The following is a 20189-nucleotide window of genomic DNA, read 5'->3' on the forward strand; positions in this document are numbered from 1 at the left end:
GTATATTTTTTCTTAGATTTTAAACAAAGAGTGCTAGTTGTTTTGTAATTTTAACAAGTAGTGTTTTCTTGTTAATTTGCTTTCAGTGAAGCTGATTAGCTCAGTGTGAGAAATGTTTTTGCATTTACAGTTGATAAGCTTTAGTGACATCTCAGATGCCAACCCTTCTATGAAACAGTTGCTACCACTGTGCCAACTTGGCCAAAGTAAGGGCTTCCTGTGTGCCAGGAAGAATGTACTCAAGATTGATATCTTCATCCCAGATACCTCTGTTCTAACCAGTAAAGGCTTTAATAGATTTATCTACTAGGACCTGCACTACTGTAATGAATTCATTCCAAGATTCTTCTGAATTATGAAAATACTATAATTACAGCTGATTCTGTTCCAAAGGGCTAATGAATTACTTTTTTAAGGAAGCAAATGAGTATAAGAGAGCTATTTGATTTCTAATTTTATCATTTAACAACTTGGAGGGGCACTTAGTGCTCAGAATGGGGAAGAAAAAGGAAAAAGAAAAGGTTCATGCACTGATTCAGCAAATACTTATTGATAATCTGCTACGTGCCAGGACCCCTGCTAGTTCTGGAACACAGGTGCATGCAATGCAGGTTGAGTTTCTTGCCTTAGGAAACTCAGTATTCAGAGTATGGGGTGGGGGGCAGATATAGAGTGTAAAATTGTGCACAAACATCTAAAATTTGAATGCAGGCTTTTATAGAAATTAAATAGTGAGACAGAGTGACCAGGAGTGGGGAGGGGCATTTTAATGAGGGAATTCACCTCTGAGAATGTAACATTTGCTTTGGGATCTAGGAAGTGAAAAACAACCCGATATTTGAAGGTGTAAGAATTTCCAGAAAGGACAGATGGTTATTGCAGCAGTTATCAGTTGGTATGAGAGCTTGGCCTATTCAAAAGACAGAGTAGATGCCAATTACGTAGAAACTCAATCAATTAGGGGCTCACTGAAGGCAGTGATGCTGCTAAAAGGCCATGTGATGAGAAGAAGCCTTGTGGAACATACGAGGGAGCTTGACTTTGGTCTAATGACTGTTGGAGGGCTTTAGGTCAGTCAGTGAAAGAGACAGCTTTTAACATTTGAAAAACTGTCTTGACTACTTGTTTGAAGAAGAGACCCTAGGTAGGAAGAAGGGGCATAAAGAGACCCATGAAGAGGCTATTGCAGCAGTTGTGAGAGGTGACGGTGGATTACTAGCATGGTGTGGTGGCAGGATAGCGATATGGGGACGGATTAACAATAAGTTTAGTGGTAGAGTCAACCTGACTTACTGAATGCTTGCTGCAGGATAACCCAGTCAGTAGAATATCTACTCTGAGAGATTACAAGCAGTAGGTCAACTGGAAACTTTATATTCTGGGAAAAATACTGTATATTTAAAAAGCAATTTGGGCTGGGTGCGGTGGCTTAAGCCTGTAATCCCAGCACTTTGGGAGGCCGAGGCGGGTGGATCACAAGGTCAACAGATCGAGACCATCCTGGTCAATAAGGTGAAACCCCATCTCTACTAAAAATACAAAAAATTAGCTGGGCATAGTGGTGCGTGCCTGTACTCCCAGCTACTCGGGAGGCTGAGGCAGGAGAATTGCTTGAACCCAGGAGGCGGAGGTTGCCGTGAGCCGAGATCGCGCCATTGCACTCCAGCCTGGGTAATAAGAGCGAAACTCCGCCTCAAAAAAAAAAAAAAAAAGATTCCACAGGCCTGAGCTGGGGCCTTACACTATGTTTTCTAATAAGATGTTAAATGATGCTGATGCATGTTGGTCCAAGAAGCCTTCTTTGAGTAGCAAGGGTCCTACTCATACTGTCAAATTTTTTTTTTTTTTTGAGATGGAATTTCACTGTTGTTGCCCAGGCTGGGTTGCAATGGAACAATCTCAGCTCACCACAACCTCCGCCTCCCAGGTTCAAGAGATTCTCCTGCCTCAGCCTCCTGAGTAGCTGAGATTACAGGCATGCGCCACCACACCCGGCTAATTTTGTATTTTCAGTAGAGATGGGATGTTTCCATTTTGGTCAGGCTGGTCTGGAACTCCCGACCTCAGGTGATCTGCCCACCTCGGCCTCCCAAAGTGCTGGGATGACAGGTGTGAGCCACCTCGCCTGGCCACCCATATTGATATCAGTGCAGATCAGTTATGCCTGCATCATGCTAAAGACTCTCCCCATATACTTGGTTGAATGACTGATTTGGGCATTTTCTTCCTTTGTCCAAAGGAAGCTTTTTATATTTTTATTTATTTATTTTTGAGACAGAGTCTTACTCTGCTGCCCAGGCTGGCGTTCAGTGGCAGGACTTCGGCTCACAGCAACCTCCGCCTCCTGGGTTCAAGCAGTTCTCCTGCCTCAGCCTGCTGAGTAGCTGGGATTGCAGGCACCCACCGCTACACCAAGCTGATTTTTGTATTTTTAATAGAGACAAGGTTTTGTCATGTTGGCCAGGCTGGTCTCAAACTCCTGACCTCAGGTAATCCGCCTTCCTCAGCCTCCCAAAGTGTCAGGATTACAGGCGTGAGCCACTGCGCCCGGCCCAAAGGAAATGTACTTTTGGTTAAGTGAGTGACAGGGTCAAGTCATTTGAGACTCCACATGAATCAGAAGCTACTGGGGTTTGTAGTGTGAATATCTGACTTTGTGTCTTGGCTCTACCACTGCCCTGTTGGTCTTAGACAAGTCCCTTCCTCTGAGTTTCTGTTTCTGTTGGGGGTAAAATTGATAAAAACCACGGCCCTTATGGTGCTGTGTGAAGCGTGAACTATGAGCAAGAGTTGTAGGAGATGGCTTTGTAAACTGTAGAGCACCACGTCGATGTCAGTATCACCACCGCTGGGCCTGCAATGGTAGCTGTTCTTATTGGCTCATCCTTGCTAGTGTTATTGCTGAATTTGGGGCAGAAGAATATGAATTCACTGTTGAAAAAAGTAATGAACTAAAATGCAATTTCTCTTCTTTTCACCTCTGTCTCGTCTCCATTGTAGCGATTGAAACACAGAGCACCAGCTCTGAGGAACTCGTCCCAAGCCCTCCATCTCCACTTCCTCCCCCTCGAGTGTACAAACCCTGCTTCGTCTGCCAGGACAAATCATCAGGGTACCACTATGGGGTCAGCGCCTGTGAGGGATGTAAGGTGAGTACTCACACCTCTGTGCCTGCTGAAGTCTCGTTCTCCATGTGCCTACCCAGCTCCAAAAATGGACTGGATGTGTAGCACCACTTCCAATCAGTGTGGTGAATTCTATTTGATGGGTTTTATGACTGCCTTATATATCTTTAGTTTAAAATTCAGAAACTTCTGCAAATGACTGATTAGGGCTAAAGGTTCTAAGGCCCTTAAAATACCCCTGCATAACAATTATTTTTAGATCATAAGAACCAGTTAGGCTAGGCCTAATGGCTCACGCCTATAATCCCAGCACTTTGGGAGGCCAAGGCGGGTGGATCACTTAAGGTTAGGACTTTGAGGCCAGCCTGGCCAACATGGCAAAACCTCATCTCTACTAAAAATACAAAAATTAGCCAGGCGTGGTGTCAGGTGCCTCTAGTCCCAGCTACTCAGGAGGCTGAGCCATGAGAATCTCTTGAACCCGTGAGACAGAGGTTGCAGTGAGCTGAGATCACACCGCTGCACTCCAGCCTGGGCAACAGAGCGAGACTTTGTCTCAGGAAAAAACCAGGGTTGGAAGAATCTTGAAAAGCATCATCCGGTTTCTCTTTAGAACATGCCGTCTGGTGTCTGTAGTTTGATTTTATTTTTAATATGACTGACAGTCCACTGAATCAACTTGCAGGGAATCCAAGGTTGAAATTGGGATTTATCTCCAAGCTATTTCCTCAGCCCTGTGGCCTTTGAATTACAGCTTGATTTCCAGCCTGTAGGGACTTGCTACTGTATGTATGTCATAAATTCAGGGGAGCTGGATTTCAAATTCCTGCCTACAGAATACTGGAGGCTGAACATGTGTCAGAGAGTAGTATATGACTGCTTTGAATCAAGCAAGACAATTGTTATCAAGTCCAACAGTCTTAATTGAGTGAAAGAGCTTCTTTTTTTTTTCAAGAGAGAAAAGAAGCAATGACTTCATAGGCAAATACAACTAACTCATCCATAAAAAATTTCTCAAAGGAACTATGGCTGTCTTGAGCTAGGCCTTCCCTAGATATATAACTTCTTTAAGTCCTCTCTGGATGGTTGTTTAGATCTGTTGTTTATACATCTAAATTGCATGATTCATTTGTAATTGTTAACATGTTGGAATAATGTTACGGGTACTCCATGGCATTTTATGTTTGGCTTATCAGAGTTAGCACTTCACCGTATATATTGGTTAGCCACCGTTGGATAACAAACCGTTCTAAAACTTAATGGCTTAAGACAACTATTCTTTATTTAGCCTGCAATTCTGTGGGTCAGCAGTTTCAGCCAGACTCATCTGCATGGTTTATCTGGACTTGGCGAGGCTCCACCATGTATCTCTGGGCAGCTGCAGGGTAGCTAGTTGGCTCTGCTTCTAGGGGTGCTGACTGTGGGCTGGGGAGACTCAGCTCTCTTCCGTGTGATCCCTCATTCCCATCAGGCTGGCCCTGGCTTGTTCTCAGAGGCAGGGTTCCAGAAGAGAGAACAAAAGCACATAAGGTCTCCAGAGGCTTAGGCTAAGAAGCATCTCATTACGACTTCTGCCACACTGTTAGCCAAAGCAAGTCGTAAGGTCAGCCTAGACTCAGTAGGCAGGAACCTAAACTCAACTTTTTTTTTTCTTTTAAATAAAATAAAACTCATCTGTCAACTTCAAAATCTTTTTTTATAGAGTTGGGGCAACAATCTCACTGTGTTGCCCAGGCTGCTCTTGAATTCCTAGGCTCAAGTGACCCTCCCACCTTGCTTCCCAAAGTGCTGGGATTACAGGTGTGAGCCACCTCACCCAGCCCGACTCAACTTCTTAATGGCTGGAACTTCAAAGTCATAAGGGATATAGATATGGAGGGGCCGGGGGAATGGGTGTCACTTTTGTAATCAGATTACTGTACTGCATGTCTGATTGCCTGTGAACACAAGGTAGACGGGGACCCAAGGAAGCATGTCATACACAGTCTGGATATAGTGGGTGCTTAAGAGATTGAACAGATGAATAAAGGTGACTCAGCCCCTCAAAGTCATTTTGTGAATTTTCCCTTCTTTTCAAATCATTTAAATAAACATTATGGTTTGTTAATATCATAAATAAGGTAAGGCCAGTCTAGAGAAATTCACTGAAGGCTTTGGAACATCTCTCTGCCTCAGGGATTGTGCTATTTTATGGCATTTCTCTTTTCTCCGGTAGATTCTGACATGGTAGTCGGGAAAGGTATATGGGCAACCAGTTGGCAGCTGGCTAAAAAGCGAGACATTTGTTCATTCAATTATTGCTTTATTATTGGTAACCCCTAGCTGAACCTACTTAAATTTGCCCTGAAATTTGGAAAGTTTTCATTGGAATAGCTAGCTCATTTTGTCCACTTGTTGCGCAGTATATAAATAAATCATTCCTAATGTTTATTTGAAAAGTAAATGAAAAGATATTTTATTTCTGAAAAATATTAAGTAATTTCACATCCAGAAATCTGAAGGAGATACGCTGTAGCTCGGCTTACCTGCTCTCATCATTATCCAGCGTGTCTCTGTGGCACATACCCTGAGCTGCATATGAAGCTGTTTCACGATCCGTACAGAACAAACGGTTTTAAGCAGCTCATAGGCAGTGAGTTCTCTGACCTTCGTTTGGTATTCTGACTCTTTTTAGGAAACACCCCAACAAAAACAAAACCCACACCAGCACGAACATCTTTGATAAACTTAGTGAAATGGTCCAGTCATTGTGTATCTTCTTAACAGAGTTATAAACCCAATACAGTCAGATGAGTTTGGCCGCCAGTTGAATTTGATAATTTTTTCTTTTTTTTTTTTTTTTTTTGAGACTGAGTTTCGCTCTTGTTACCCAGGCTGGAGTGCAATGGCGCCATCTCAGCTCACCGCAACCTCCGCCTCCTGGGTTCAGACAATTCTCCTGCCTCAGCCTCCTGAGTAGCTGGGATTACAGGCACGTGCAACCATGCCCAGCTAATTTTTTTGTATTTTTAGTAGAGACGGGGTTTCACTATGTTGACCAGAATGGTCTCGATCTCTTGACCTCATGATCCACTCGCCTTGGCCTCCCAAAGTGCTGGGATTACAGGCTTGAGCCACTGTTCCTGGCCCTGAATTTGATAATTTTTGTGTTGTGGATGGACTGCTTTTCTCCCTGGTCATTGAGAAAGAGTTGGTCTATATTTAGGCTTGCAGATGTATTGCATAAAAAATAGAAAATGAAAACCATGATTCTACTGGGAGAAAACCCCTGTGAATCTCAGCTTTTTTATAAGTATATGCATGTTGTCATTTCACAAAAATGGAATTGTGTGTTGTACACTGGTTTTCAGTTAATCTTTAAATTTAATCATCTTTTATGACCCAAATTTAAGCAACTGCATAGCTTTTATGGTTATGCAATTAATATTGTAGTTTATGGTTATGTCATAATTTATTTAACTAATCCCCTGTTATACAATTAAGGTGCTTACAGTTTTTTCAATTATAAACAACACTTTAACGTATAACCTTTAGGTATGTATCTGAAAATTTCCTTAGAATAAATTAGTATAAGTGGAATTTCTTGATCAGTGGCTTTGTGTATTTGTAAGGCTTTTGAATCAGATGGCCGAAATGCCCCCTAGAAAAGGTGTCTGAATTATGTAGTAGCCCGTAGAAAGTTAATACTTTTCGAAAGTATCTATTAGGAATCTCTCCCTTGTGTTATAATAACATAATAATCCAGAAGCAACTTTTCTTCTTGAATTCTTCCTGTATTTAATTTGATATTTACCATGGGCCCTGTGTGTGATGTCATGTTAGGATACCAGCAGATGCTCCATAGGCCCCTGGTTGACCTGTAGAAACTGACCCAAGCTTTTTGTGGAAATTGGAGTTTATTACTGTGAGCTGAGGACCTCTGCTCTAAAGTACGACCCCCAAACAGAGCCTGGTATACCTTCAGGATAGACCAGGAAATCAGAATTTACTGCTATGAACTGAGAACCTCTGCTCTAAAGTAGGATTCCCAAACAGAGCCTGGTATGTCTTCAAGAAGTAATGCCCACAGCGACTCTGTCTGTCATAAACAGGATGGCCTAATTGACTGTTATTTGGGGAAGAGAACTTTCCGTCTTCTGAGGGACTGGGTGCAGCCTCAGCCTCTGCTGCAGCCATATGATGGTGATCAGAATTTAACAAATGGGTTGTGGTCCATCTCTGGGAATGGTTGGTCAGTGGCTGTTGTATTGACACAGCATTACCATGGCAACATAATCACCACACACACCACAGGGATGCCCCGTTTAGGGGGTTTCCAGCTGAGCACTGGCAGTTATTTTGTAGGGGACAAAGAGTACACAAAGTGAATGTGCAGTGTGGTTAGCCAAGAAGGTTTCACAGTATAAAATCATAATGCAGTATTAAAAAGAAAGTAATAGGGCAAAATAAAATAAAATAATGTCTTTAGAAAGCAGTCTTATTGTTCCTAACTAAAATTGAATGCAAAAATTTTGGCCTTAATAATATTTTACATTTCCATTTTTATAGCTTTTAAAGAAGGTAAAGTCTAGAGTAAGAATGCTGGGATTTGAATTCTAGCTAGACTACTTACTAGCTTGGTGAACTCTCTCTTTTCTCATCTGAAAAAATGGGGGTGATATTACCTGCCTCATGGTATTAATGTGAGGATAAAATGTTTTTACTCTGCACAGAGCATATAGAATAGTACCTAGCCTGTAGTAAGTAATAGGTACTAAGTAGCACATATGTACTTAGTTATTGTTTGTTTTATCATTAAGCTATTGTAATGACTTTTGCACACAGTGATGTAACATCAGTTATAATCTTAGTACTCTTCTTGCAGTGTGCTTTCTGCAATCCTTCATTCCTTTGTACCGAAATAACACTGCCTGTTTCCTTCAAGGCTCAAGTTAAGACCCAGCTCCTCCATGGAGCCTCCCTGGGTTACCCAAGTATGGGGTTTGGCAAATTGTTTCTGCAAGGAGCCAGATAGTAACTATTTCAGGCTTTGAGGGCTATGTGGTCTTTGCTGCCATTATTCAACTCTGTCATTGTAGCATAAAAGGCACTGTAGATAGTATGTACAAAAAAAAAAACAAAAAAAGAGAGAATAGTTATGTCTCAGTAAAATTTTATTTACAAAAGCAGTGGACGAGATTTAGCTCCTGATGATGTTTTTCTTCTCACAATTTCTAACACTCAGAAGCTGGTGTCCCAAGGCTCTCATGCCAGAAGTAGCAAGCCAGCTGGTTTTGGTGGGCTGCAGCCTGGGACTGCTGCTCCTCTTCCCCACTGCTAAAAAGAGTTCGTGTCCACCTGCCCACGGCTCCATGGCTCAGAAGCTTTAAGGCATGTCTGGTCATTCCTCTACCCTTCCATTCACACTCAACTCCTACTTTCTCATCATCCAAAGTCAGAGAAATTAGCAATATTCATATAATTGAGCTACTTCCAGAAATAGCTGGCATCCTTCCTTGGAGAGGTTTCTGGAACATATTCTATGCTGTTATATCAGTTAGTGTTTTCTTATTAATCAGTTATTAATAAGTCACTCAAATGCTTAATGTCTTAAAATAACAGACATTTATTTTTCATGCTAATTCTGGACAGGTCTTCCTGTCTTGGCTGACTTAGTGGGCCAGGTGGTCCAGGATGGCCTCACTCACATGTCTGGGGCCTTGGCAGGATGACCAGATCCTCTCCCCATGCTATTGCTCACCTTTAGCCTAGCCTAGGTTTCTGCACATGGTGGATGGGTTCCCATCAGTAAGAGAAGACAATCACCGTGTACAAACACTTCTCAGCCTCTGCTTGCATCACATTTGCTAATATCCCCTTGGCCAAACAAATTATACGACTATGCCTGGATTTTATGGATGAAGAAATAGACTTCACCTCCAAAGGGGAGAAGTGAGAAAGTCACCTTGCAAAAGGGAGAGCCTCCCAGAGCTTGCGTTTGAATTACATACTGTCTTCTATTATTCCCTAGTTTTATGGGCAAGTTTCTTCTGACAACCACATTCTCTGATCATTCATCCTTAAGCACATATCTGTTGAACACCTGCTAAGTTTCAGGTCCTGTGCCGGATGCTAAAGATACAACAGTGAACATGACAAAATTCCTCATGGAATTGAGTGTCTCACACAAGGGACAGGTGATAAACAATTCAAAGGTGGAAGACAAACAGAATGGTCTGATAAAGAATAATCTGGGGTCTTCTATTTCATAGGGATCAAGGGGGCCTGATGTGATGGGGGTCAGGTGGGATCCCAAGGCCGAGAAAGAACCAGCTGTGTGAGTCATAGAGGGGAAGTATTTTAGGTCAGAAACCAAACACTAGGCTTCTGGGACCATTTTGACTTCTCCTGGCTGTGTCCATTGACATCTCTGGGCCTTAGCCTATCTGTGAAAGGAAAGCAAATCCTCAAGTGTGAACCCAGTCCCATGCCAAATACAGACATGAAGGCAGCAAACCCAATAATGACACTGATTTCTTGTGAGGGCTGGCTTACGTGGAGTGGGAGGTCTCCAGTGTCTACCCGTCCCAGTGTGCAGTAGAAGAAGAAAACTATGCTTGTTGGGGCCTTCTGTACAGCAGGCATCTGGGCTTTCCTTTTTCCCCCATAGTGCAGTTAATTCTCCTAACAGCTCTGCAAGGTAGACTCCATGACCCTCATTTTATAGATGAGGTAACAGAGGGTCTGAGTAGTTAAGGAACTTGGCCAAGGACACACAGTTAGCCTTTGCTAGAGCTGGGATTCAAATCCTTTTCCTGTTAAAAAACAAAAAACAAAAAAACCACCACCACCCCCCACCTTCAGCAGCTGCACTGAGAAGGTCTGATGCAGTGCTGTGTTTGGGTCTAAAGTGAGGGTTTCATAGGCCATCAAATTTAACACTAACAGATAGGGGCATATCTTATTTATTTATTTGTTTGTTTTATTTATTTTGAGTTGAAGTTTCACTCTTGGTGCCCAGACTGGAGTGCAGAGGTGCCATCTTGGCTCATTGCAACCTCTGCCTCCCAGGTTCAAGCAATTCTCCTGCCTCAGCCTCCTGAGTAGCTGGGATTACAGGCACGCGCCATCACACCCGGCTATTTTATTTTTTTATTATTTTTTTATTTTTAGTGGAGACAGGATTTTACCATTTTCGCCAGGCTGGTTTTGAACACCTGACCTCAGGTGATCCATCCACCTTGGCCTCCCAAAGTGCTAGGAGGTGTGATCCAGCCCAGGGTCATATTTTTTACAAATAAATTGTCTTGATCTTTCATAAAAGAAATGACATCTCTGCAACAAAAAAATGTAAAAAGGAAGCGCGTCCAAGGCAGTCTTTCCCAAGAAGGGACAGTTAGCAGACAGAACCCACTCATGAGTGTGTTCCCAGATGCAGCTTTGTCCTTGTTCTCTACATTGTGCCTTTGAAGGGTGGAAACTTCCCATCCCTAAGCCAGCCTTTGGGGGGGCCACAGTCCAGCCTGTCCTGCAGAGAGGTCCCAGGGCGAGGCCTGGAGCAGCTGTGATGGCGTGTCTTCTCCACAAGGGCGCAGAGGAAATGCTTGCTGAAGGTCACATTGGTAGCCTTCTATTTAAAGCAGTCTTTTAAGAGTTTTAACTCCACTAGCCCCCTCAGTCCCTCAGGGCTAATTTTGTCCATTTTTCTCATCTGCCTTTGTTTTGCCAGCCTCTGAAGAGAGGGAGACCCTCATCTCCATGACAGCGTCCGGCTGCTGGGGCTGGGTTTTCCTGGCAGACAGCGAGCAGAATGTTCAGTCACAGAAAGTTTTGCAATCAGGAAGATGGATGTCTGCGCTTAATTTTAGAACTTCTATTAAATACTTTAAATGAGCTTAATGATTTTATTTGACCAGGACCGTTTAAAACCACATTGTTGTTTTTAATTGCAGTGGATAAACATGAACATTTTGCTCTCTTTGCAGAATATTTTTAGCGTTCCTCACCCTGATCATTGCTTCTGTTTTAGGGGTTTGCTGCAGTATTGATCCCCAAGACCAAAAACCCAAGACAGTAACAAAAGCAAGACACTCTGTGTGCCACATGTGATACCTACGATGAATTATGAAGCCTGCCATTAAGTTCATTACTATATTGGATCACACAGAGTAGGTTTCCTCATCGCCCCAAAGAGCAGCTCTCTGTCCCGTTGTTATAATCTGCCAGCAATAGAGGAGTTATGTGTTTTCTCATTCATTCATCAGACATTTATTAAGTACCCTCCATGAGAGAGGCTCCAGGATATAGAAATGGAAATCTCGTGTGTATTTTCTTTCCAATGCCGTATCCCAAAGCCTAAAAAACACACAGAACCGTGCCTGTCCAATAGGGACGTCAGTGGCTCAGGTCCAGCTGCTAGCCACTTAGAGGCAGAAAACAGGAGAAGCTGTGTGGTGAAAGCAAAGCAACTTGCTTTACATTCTGGCCTTTGGGGCATGACCAGGCTCAAGCCTTTAAAAGACCATTCCAAGGTCGGGGCCGGTGGCTCACACCTGTAATCCCAGCGCTTTGGGAGGCTGAGGCGGGCGGATCACCTGAGGTCAGGAGTTTGAGACCAGCCTGGCCAACATGGTGAAACTCCGTCTCTACTGAAAATACAAAAATTAGCCGGATGTGGTGGTGCGTACCTCTAATCCCAGCTGCTTGGGAGGCCGAGACGGGAGAATTGCTTGAACCTGGGAGGTGGAGGCTGCATTGAGCTGAGATCGTGCCACTGCACTCCAGCCTGGGCAGCAGAGCGAGACTCTGTCTCAAAAGAAAATCCAAACCTGTAGGTTGTGGCAAGGGGCTTAAAAAGGGGAACGTGGAGCGGGGGGCATGTGGGAGTGGTGCGGGGTGCACGGTCTGCGTGTTTTGCTCTGGAGGTCGTCTCGAGTCACCGTCCACCTGGAGTGCAGGCTGTCGTCATTTTCAGCAATGCCCCGGTTGAGGTAATGTCTGCAATTTCACAGCTGGGTCTCCATACCTGGTTTGTTTTAAAATTAGCTCCTGGAAATTCTAAGTAAGTGCCTAATTAGATAAGCTAGTAATGCCAGAGAGTGTCCGGTGGGAAGGGAGAGAAACAAAAAGTTTTAAAGTACGTTTTCAGGCTGAGAGCAAGAAAGGAACAAAATAGTTTTAAAATGCAATTTAAAGCGAAGCTCCTCGATGACAGATAAATGGTAAATATTTGTTGGATGGATGAACGAATGGGCAAGGAAACAGTGTGTCGTGAGCGGTGACAGTTGCAGCTAAAAGGTTGATGGGCACAGAGAAGGAGCCTCGGATTCCTCTGACACATTCATGGAAGGCTGTTATACAAGATCTGATTTTATAGACATGTAAACGTTTTCCAGATGAGGAACGGGAGAGGAGTGTTCCAGGCAAAAGTGGAAGACGGGGCTGGAAGGCAAGAGGACTCAGAATGAAACTGACTACGTAGGGTTACATGGAGAAAATGGAAATGTATGCATTCTGTTAACATTTATTTTGTACAACCCTCTGTGAACAACTAAGGATCTGTAGGATACTGAAGACATTCAAAAGGACTCATTAAATAACATTTCCTCAGAGAAGCTTCCTCTGGAACCCCAGGTTAGGTCCCCCTCTTTTACATTTGCTGTTCTCCTTTGTAGCACTTAACACAATTGAAATTAAGTCATTTTTACCAAGTCATTAGTTTAATGTCAGCTATAAACTCTAGGAGGGCTGAGCAGGTCTCTCTTGTCACAGCCTTATTACTAGTGTTTTGCACAGTGCTAGGGAGGCACCTAGTAGGACATTAATGCATATCTGCTTTTATCAGAAGTTATATCTAATTATACAGTAATTAATGTAGTTATAAATAAGGTGTCAAAAATTAGATCTAATTGTATAATAATGCAATAGTATATTAATAATTTCGTACATTTTATCTAACGAATTACATCTAATTACATAGGGCTTAGGATAATACATTCATGTAAACATTCATGGAATTATATAAACAGGACAAGGTCTTTGGTTACCCAAGTCTAGCTCATTTCTTAGTAATTTCTACCTTCTACCTCAGTTAATCTTAATTGCAAAAGATGGGTTCTCTCTGATCAGATCTTTAGGCAAACTCTTAGGAACTAGTGGCTGGCATGATGCACTGAAATGGGAGCGTACTGAGGGCTGTGAGTGCTTCCAAGAGAAGAAAAAGTCTCAACTTAAGAGAATCTACCTCCGTATTACGGAACCTCAGGACAGCTGAAACAACACTAGCTTTTCCTAGTAATAATTCTTATACAGAAGGAGAAAACACTCCTTCTAACAAATTGAGAACTCAGTTTGGATTAGAAAAGCAGAAAAATCTCTTTTTTTTTTTCCTTCTGATATATGAATAAACAGGAAGTTGGGGGGTGAATTCTGAATTAGCCTGCAACCCTGCATATTTTTTTTTTCCTTGTGTTGGCATGGTAAAAATAGTTTATTTCATTTGGTGGTTTTAAGGGGCTTATAAATTTTTTAATGGCTAAACGTTCAGGAATGCTTGTTTAAATGCTTACTGTGCTTGTTTGTTGTTTGAAAATACCTAGAACACTTTCATTTGCTGTTTTTATAATAACAGACAAACTGAAGGTCTGCTATTATTGCAATTATCTTCTTTCTTTCTCCACCTTTTACTAGAAAAGTTAAATAGCGAGCTTTCCAAATTTGCTTCTCCTGGATGGATGCCAGTAGAGAGGTGATATGAAATGAAATTGCCTGGGAAAGCTCTCCTGTTTCATCAGCTTCCTCCCGCTTCTTTTTGTCAGGGCAGGGCTCAGAGCCCTTCGTCTTCCCACTCTGTAGGGTTACCTCTCTCTTCACCCGCATACTTGTGTAAAATCACAGAAATAATAAAACAGTCTTATATCTTACATTCCTATAGCCTAATGTTTCTAATTTTCATGCATGGAATTAAGCCAGGCTTAGCTGAAGTAAAAATAAACCCCAAAAGGTACAATGTTTGCTACATAATTTCTTTCTCACATCAGCTCCTGATTGGCAGCCTTCTTTCTTCTGCAGTTATTAGGCCTTGCTCCATTGCTGCAGCTTGTCATCCTCTAGGTTCTTAGCATCATTTTCTAGCTACTGAAATGGACCGAGAGCTTGAGGGAGGCAGCCCACCTGCTTCTTAAAAGCCGGGGCCAGGAATGGCGTACCTCATTGGCTAGAATGGAACACGTGACCAAAACCAACTGCAGGGTCAACTGGGAGGTGTAGTCTAGCCATGTGTTCAGGTAGAGACCTACTTTTATGGAAGGAAATTGTGGATTTGGTGAAGAGCTAACAGTTTCTGCCATAGCATTTTTTTATTTGTTCCTCATGATAGACAAGGGTGTGGAATCAATTGTTTCCCCCCTCATTTCACAGATGAGGAAACTAGGAATTTATGAGACCAGATCCTACCGTCTGTGGCTTTGATTTATAATCTGTTACTGAAGTAGTTACTGTGGGAACCTCCTTAGACACATTTCTTTAAGTTTCCCTGAAACTTATCAAACTATCTTTTCAAAGCCTGTGATTCTAAGCATCCCCATATTCCTAATTCATTCAGTTTTGGCATTTTGAGAAACTGGGACAGCTTTACCCAATAGAGGTAGACCTTTATCAGGGGTTAGATTCCAGTGTCATCACACAAGGCAAAAATCACACGTAGACAAAACAACTCCAGAAAATCCCTTTGAAAAGCACGCTGCTGGAGACTGACATATGTCTCTCATTAGGATCTACAAAGCCGGAGCTTCCTCTGACTCTGGAAATGGATCACTCCATGAAACACCAGATGAAACAGTTGTTTTCTGTTCTCATGTTGCATCAAATATGTGTCCTTAAGCACAACAGTCAGACCAGCACAACACAGTGCTCATGTCACGAAAACCACACATCCGTCTAAATGTTTTCTTGTCACTAACTCCTACCCTAATAGTTTCTTTGGAATTAGAATTTCTCTTGTGTCTTCTATGAACAATGTCTTTCAATTGTTGCTGTTATTCAGTACTTTTCCACCTCAGAAATGAAGACTAAATGTGTCGTATGGATAAGCAAGGGAAAATTTTGTTTCATGAACCCAATAACTCATCCCTGAAAAAAGCGGAATAAAAATCTGTGTGTATCTCTGCCTGTACAAAGCTAGCATTGTCTGGGGTGAAGGGGAGAAGCTGGGGTTCTGGCAGGCCGGCCCCATTAGAGCCTTGTTTCTTGTTCCATATTGAAAAGATGACATTCCTTTGCTAGTACCGTCCTGCCCGGATTTCTGGCACCAGTTCTGTGGCCAGCACTATTGCCTGGGGCATTTTCGCTGGGGTTGGTTTTGTTTTATTTCAAAAGCAGCAAAATGCAGGCTGTAAAAATGTACAAGGTAGAACTGTTTTTATAGAGCTCGTCACCAGACTTGTCAGTACAGTCAAGGTGGCCCATCTGCAGGGTGCCTGCTTCCTTTTCACTGGTGTCAAAATGTATGAGAAGGCATGTATGCGGTAAATTTCACTTCTTAACTTGTTCTCAAGTGTTTCTGAGGCAGCCCTTGTGTTTTAACATGGGGTCCTCGTCCCTCTCAGGATTCCATGTGATGTTTCATTTACAACAGAGATTGGTGGATTTGCAAAGTAAATATTTCAATAAGAAGAAAACAAAATCTTTGGTGACCCTCTCAGTTCTGCTTCTATGGAGGCATTTTCTATGTCTGGGGGGAAAAAAAAACCTTTATGTTGGCTGCAACTCTGAACTGGAGCGTGTAAAATGTACTTCTCAGGTTCTGTGAGCCCTAAAATAATGAGTGGTAGAAAACTCTGAGGTAGGCCAGCGATGGGGAGAATACCATGGTTTTATAAAGGATTTTCATGGTTAAACAAATTTGGAGAAACTAAAATGACCAAGCAATGTTAATTCTCCTCTGTGCTTTTGAATCTGAAAATAGCAGCAATTCTAAGTACACAACATCACCATTCATACTGCCCTGGAAAGTCCCCCACATCAGGAAAATTATCCTTATTAGTCAAACCCAGTAGGGATCATCTGACTATTCCTCAGGGAAATGAGGGTTTTTGTTTGGATCTTACTTCTCTGTGTTGTACTCAAATTGTACATGAGCTACGCTATATCTGGGGACTTTGGGAGTGTGGGCATGTTTTCAAAAAGAAATACTTTTGAAAGCTGCTAGTCTAATTTATATGTATCGTTCCTCATTAACATACAAAGAAATTAAGAATAACAGCATGGGAGGGTGATATATTTTTTTATTCTTCAATTACCAGAGGCATGTCCTGCTCCGTTAGGTGTTCCTTCAGCTGGTTGGGACCCAAAGTTAGCCTGTTTATGGTCCCCATACGTCATAAGATACCGTTTAATGACATTTATTCCCTTTGGCTCTACCGCTTGTCAAGTTCATGATTTCATCAAAAACATTATGCTGAAATGCTTGAATATCTTTCAGTATGTTTGTTGTGTTGAACTGTGATCAAAAGTATGGAAGTTTTCATTTCAATACCAAACTACAGAAAGAGTATCAGAAATTAAGTGACTCTGCTAATTCTGGTTATTACCCTAAAATGGAATTCAGTGTATAATTTCTCATTCAATTGTATTTTGCTCTTAAATGATCATTCTCTGCGTTGAGTCAGGTGGAGGGTGTGTCCTACTTGAATGAATGTTTGGTGCTAATGCTTGCCTGCTCACCATAAATTTGAGTCTCGCGTTGTGTACAATAGACATACAGATAACAATTTTTTTCTCTAAGCATCTGTGGCAGGTAGGATCTGTGCAAAATCGTGAATGGGTTTTCACGATTAGTAAAACCCATCGCAAATTCTAAATGGGTCTTACTGTCCTTACTGAATATATTTGGTTTCAAGCCCAAACTCATAATGAAGGCATTTCTTTTGCTATGCTCATGTGTATGATGTTTGCTGTTAGAGAGTTCACAGGATCGATGTTCTGGACCTGACGGTGTAAGATTCATACAAGAGTATTTTTGAATTAGTGAGTCTAGACCAGGTATTCCTTTGTTATTTGATTCTTTTCATCTGTCTTATTTCTTATGAGCTCCAGGTCTCAGAAGGAATATTCCTATTCTCCACTATGTACACTATCAGAAATAAGAGCATTGGATGAGAGATAATAACAGTAACCTCCAAGGAAAGGAAACGTTTACCTGTTATGTCAGGGTGGATAAGCTATCATCCACGTAACAAAGGGGGGATCCCCCGTGAAAAATCACTGTAGATAAGTTATGTTGAAGTTTATTACTATTAAGTATTTAGTGTTTTAGTAACTTATTTTAAATAATAAAGCTGAAATTCCTGTAAGCATATAAAAAACAGAATTTAAGAAAGAAAAAATAACTTAGATAAATTTTTGGACTTGGTATTTTGTAACTTGCTTCTTTTTCTTCAAGCCATCTGGGGAGCAGAGTCAGTGGATGTGGGTAAAGCTTTGCTTCTGAATCCTTGCTGGAACCCAAGCCGCCTCTCCTCTCGTGGAAGTCCTCTGCCATATCCATGTTGCCCTATATGTTCTAAAGCAGCCTTCAAGATCAATCTCCTTTGCTCTGCAGGGCTATCACTCCTGCTGGAGATGAATCTGGGATTTGTTGCTCTTACAATAATATCCTTTCTTCCATTCACAATTGAGGCTCTAACTCTTCCCATGTTAGTCATGGTAAGGCCGGGTTATGCTGCAGAAACAAACTCAAAATTACAGTGGCTTAAAACAGTGGTTGTTTATTTGTCACTCACACCGTGTGTCCATTTTGGATAGATAGTTCTGCTCCATGTCACCTTCACTCAAGGACCGAGACTGATGGAGTTGCCCCATTTAGAAAATCAGTAGCCCTTGCATTAAGGGGAAGGAGAACAATGGAGAATTGCCCACTTGCACTGATATCTTTCTACTGAGTCTCACACACATCATTTCCACTCACAATTCATTGACTAAAGCAATTCTCATGGCCTCACCTAATCCAAATGGAATAGATGAAAATGCAAGTATACAGTGTGTCTAGAAGAAGGAGAATGGGCAGTTGCCAGTGTTGACTCCTTCCCTCTGCTCCCATAGGGAGCATATTGTCTTCCCATAACCTCGTGGTTCTCAGTGCCCTTGTCTTGCACAGCCGCATTCATGTGCACTGGGCAAAGGGTCCCCTCCCCAGCAATATCAAATTCTTTGGAGCCCTTAATAAGAGGGTTATGTAAAACCTAAGCCACTCTTATTTGGCTGTGCCTTCTCTGCAGACAATTTTGACAGGTTTCTTAAGCATAGTTTACAGGGTAGATGTAGGGAAAAAAAATTGCATTGCACCCCACATTGCCTTTTTCCAAACTGAATATGATCATATCTTTCATTTTATTTTTCTGTAGTCTCCCCTGCCTTTCTGGGGACCTCCCCAACCACGTAAAGGGCACCTGCTATCCTTGTCTTTATGTGAGAGAGCCAGTGGTGGGCCTACTATCCCATTCTGTATAATCATCATTCTTCCACCATGGCCTGTGGAGTCTTCCCTGAAACAGAAGTTCTGGCAGCCGTCCTGAGGTTGTGTGTTTCCTGTAGTGGAACCTTCAATGTGGCACTGATGACGATTTGAAACTCTTTTATGAATAGTTTACCTAGTCACTGTTTTTCCCTTCCACTAGTATGTAAGTGCTGTGAGAACAGGAGCTTTGTAAGCCTTGTTCGCCTCTGTATTCTCAGCATCCACAACAATCTTGTCATGATGTGGGCACTCAATAAGTGTTTGTTGAATGAATCAATAGTTAATAGTATGTAGAAGAGGTGGGAGAAAACAGAGGATTAGAGCACATTTATGCTAGAGCCGAGTTATCACAGGACAATAGCTATGTGGCAGACGGAGGAGATGTTTAGGATAATGTTGGCCGAGTGTGTCCTAACAGATACGAAAGGGAGAATGAAAATGTCAGTAGGAATCCTGATTCATTTTTATTTCTAGGAAAGTACATGTTCATCTGAGCACTCAGAGGTAGGCAGAGCTGCCCGCCCATCTTGTCCTGCTGTCTCTTCCCAGCTGTCTGTTGCCGTGCTGCTCTTGGGCATGGGGTAGGTGATGCAAGAACAACATTTGGGCTCAGTTTGCCACCTGATGAGATGGCTTTTTGGTGTCTGCCAAGGGTGACTATTTCCTTTACACAATGGTTGAACTTATCAATTATTAAAGTAACTTCGTAGCCCCAAGTTGAACTAGTTTTGGATTTCAAATATTGGTCTTTTCCTGTTTGTCATATACAACGGTGGAATAAGAGGCCTTCTGTTCACTTTGAAATGATAAATCCTGTAATTACTATAAGTCGCTGCCTACTGCAGTTTACTGAGGCTGTACATAGGCAATAGCTCTTTACTTTTTATAACAGCTCTATTATATAATAAGACAGAGTGGAATCCCTTCTCCCTTAGGGTTTAACTTCTAGAATAGGCATATGAGGTAAATATTGTATATGGTTAAAATGACCCTTAAATTACCCAGAGTGTGTCACAGTTACCATTGCTGAATAACAAACCGTCACAAATCTTAGTGGCAGCAAACTTTTTTTTTTTTTTTTTTTTTGGCTCACAGATTGTGGGTCATGAATGTATACAGCATAGTGGGGATGTCTTTGCTTCCTGCTGTCTGGGACCCAGCTGATGACAGTCAACATCTGGGAGTAACTCAGTGTCTGGGAGGTGTTAGAATCGTCTTCAGTTATAGATGTGGGAGTTGGTGTTGCCTGCTGACTCAGTCCTCAGCTAGGGTTGCTAACTAGAGCATAAACACAAGTAGCTTCTTGATGTGGCTTGGGCCTCCTTCCAAAATGGCAGTCTCAGAGCTTTCAGAACTATTACATGGTGGCTCAGGGGTCCAAAAACTAGGGTTGCAGAGGACAAGGTAGGAGCCACGTGGCCTATTATTTTCTAGCCTTGGAAGTCCCATAGTGTTCCTTCTGTCAATTTCTATTGGTTAAAGCAGCTACAGATCCATCCAGATACAAGAAGAGGAGACATAAACCCTCCTTTCGTTGGGATAGGGCCATAGTCACTTTAAAAGAGCATCTG

The 20189-nt window shown here is 42.2% G+C and overlaps 1 protein-coding gene across 9 annotated transcripts in view; it reads left to right on the forward strand.

The window, feature by feature from the left end:
* The window catches only part of RARB (retinoic acid receptor beta), a 782655-nt gene that overhangs the window by 637623 nt on the left and 124843 nt on the right, over positions 1-20189 (forward strand). For 8 of the 9 annotated variants that reach the window (XM_035278907.3, XM_078354410.1, XM_035278906.3 and 5 more), the window contains one exon: positions 3001-3149. In XM_035278907.3, the coding sequence (XP_035134798.1) occupies positions 3001-3149 (149 nt within the window). Of the gene's footprint in view, positions 1-3000; positions 3150-11542; positions 11784-20189 lie in introns of those variants that run through there. The other variant, XM_078354411.1, reaches the window with a different exon arrangement.

Source organism: Callithrix jacchus, chromosome 17 (assembly GCF_049354715.1).
Source record: "Callithrix jacchus isolate 240 chromosome 17, calJac240_pri, whole genome shotgun sequence".
Taxonomy (NCBI): Eukaryota; Metazoa; Chordata; class Mammalia; order Primates; family Cebidae; genus Callithrix; species Callithrix jacchus.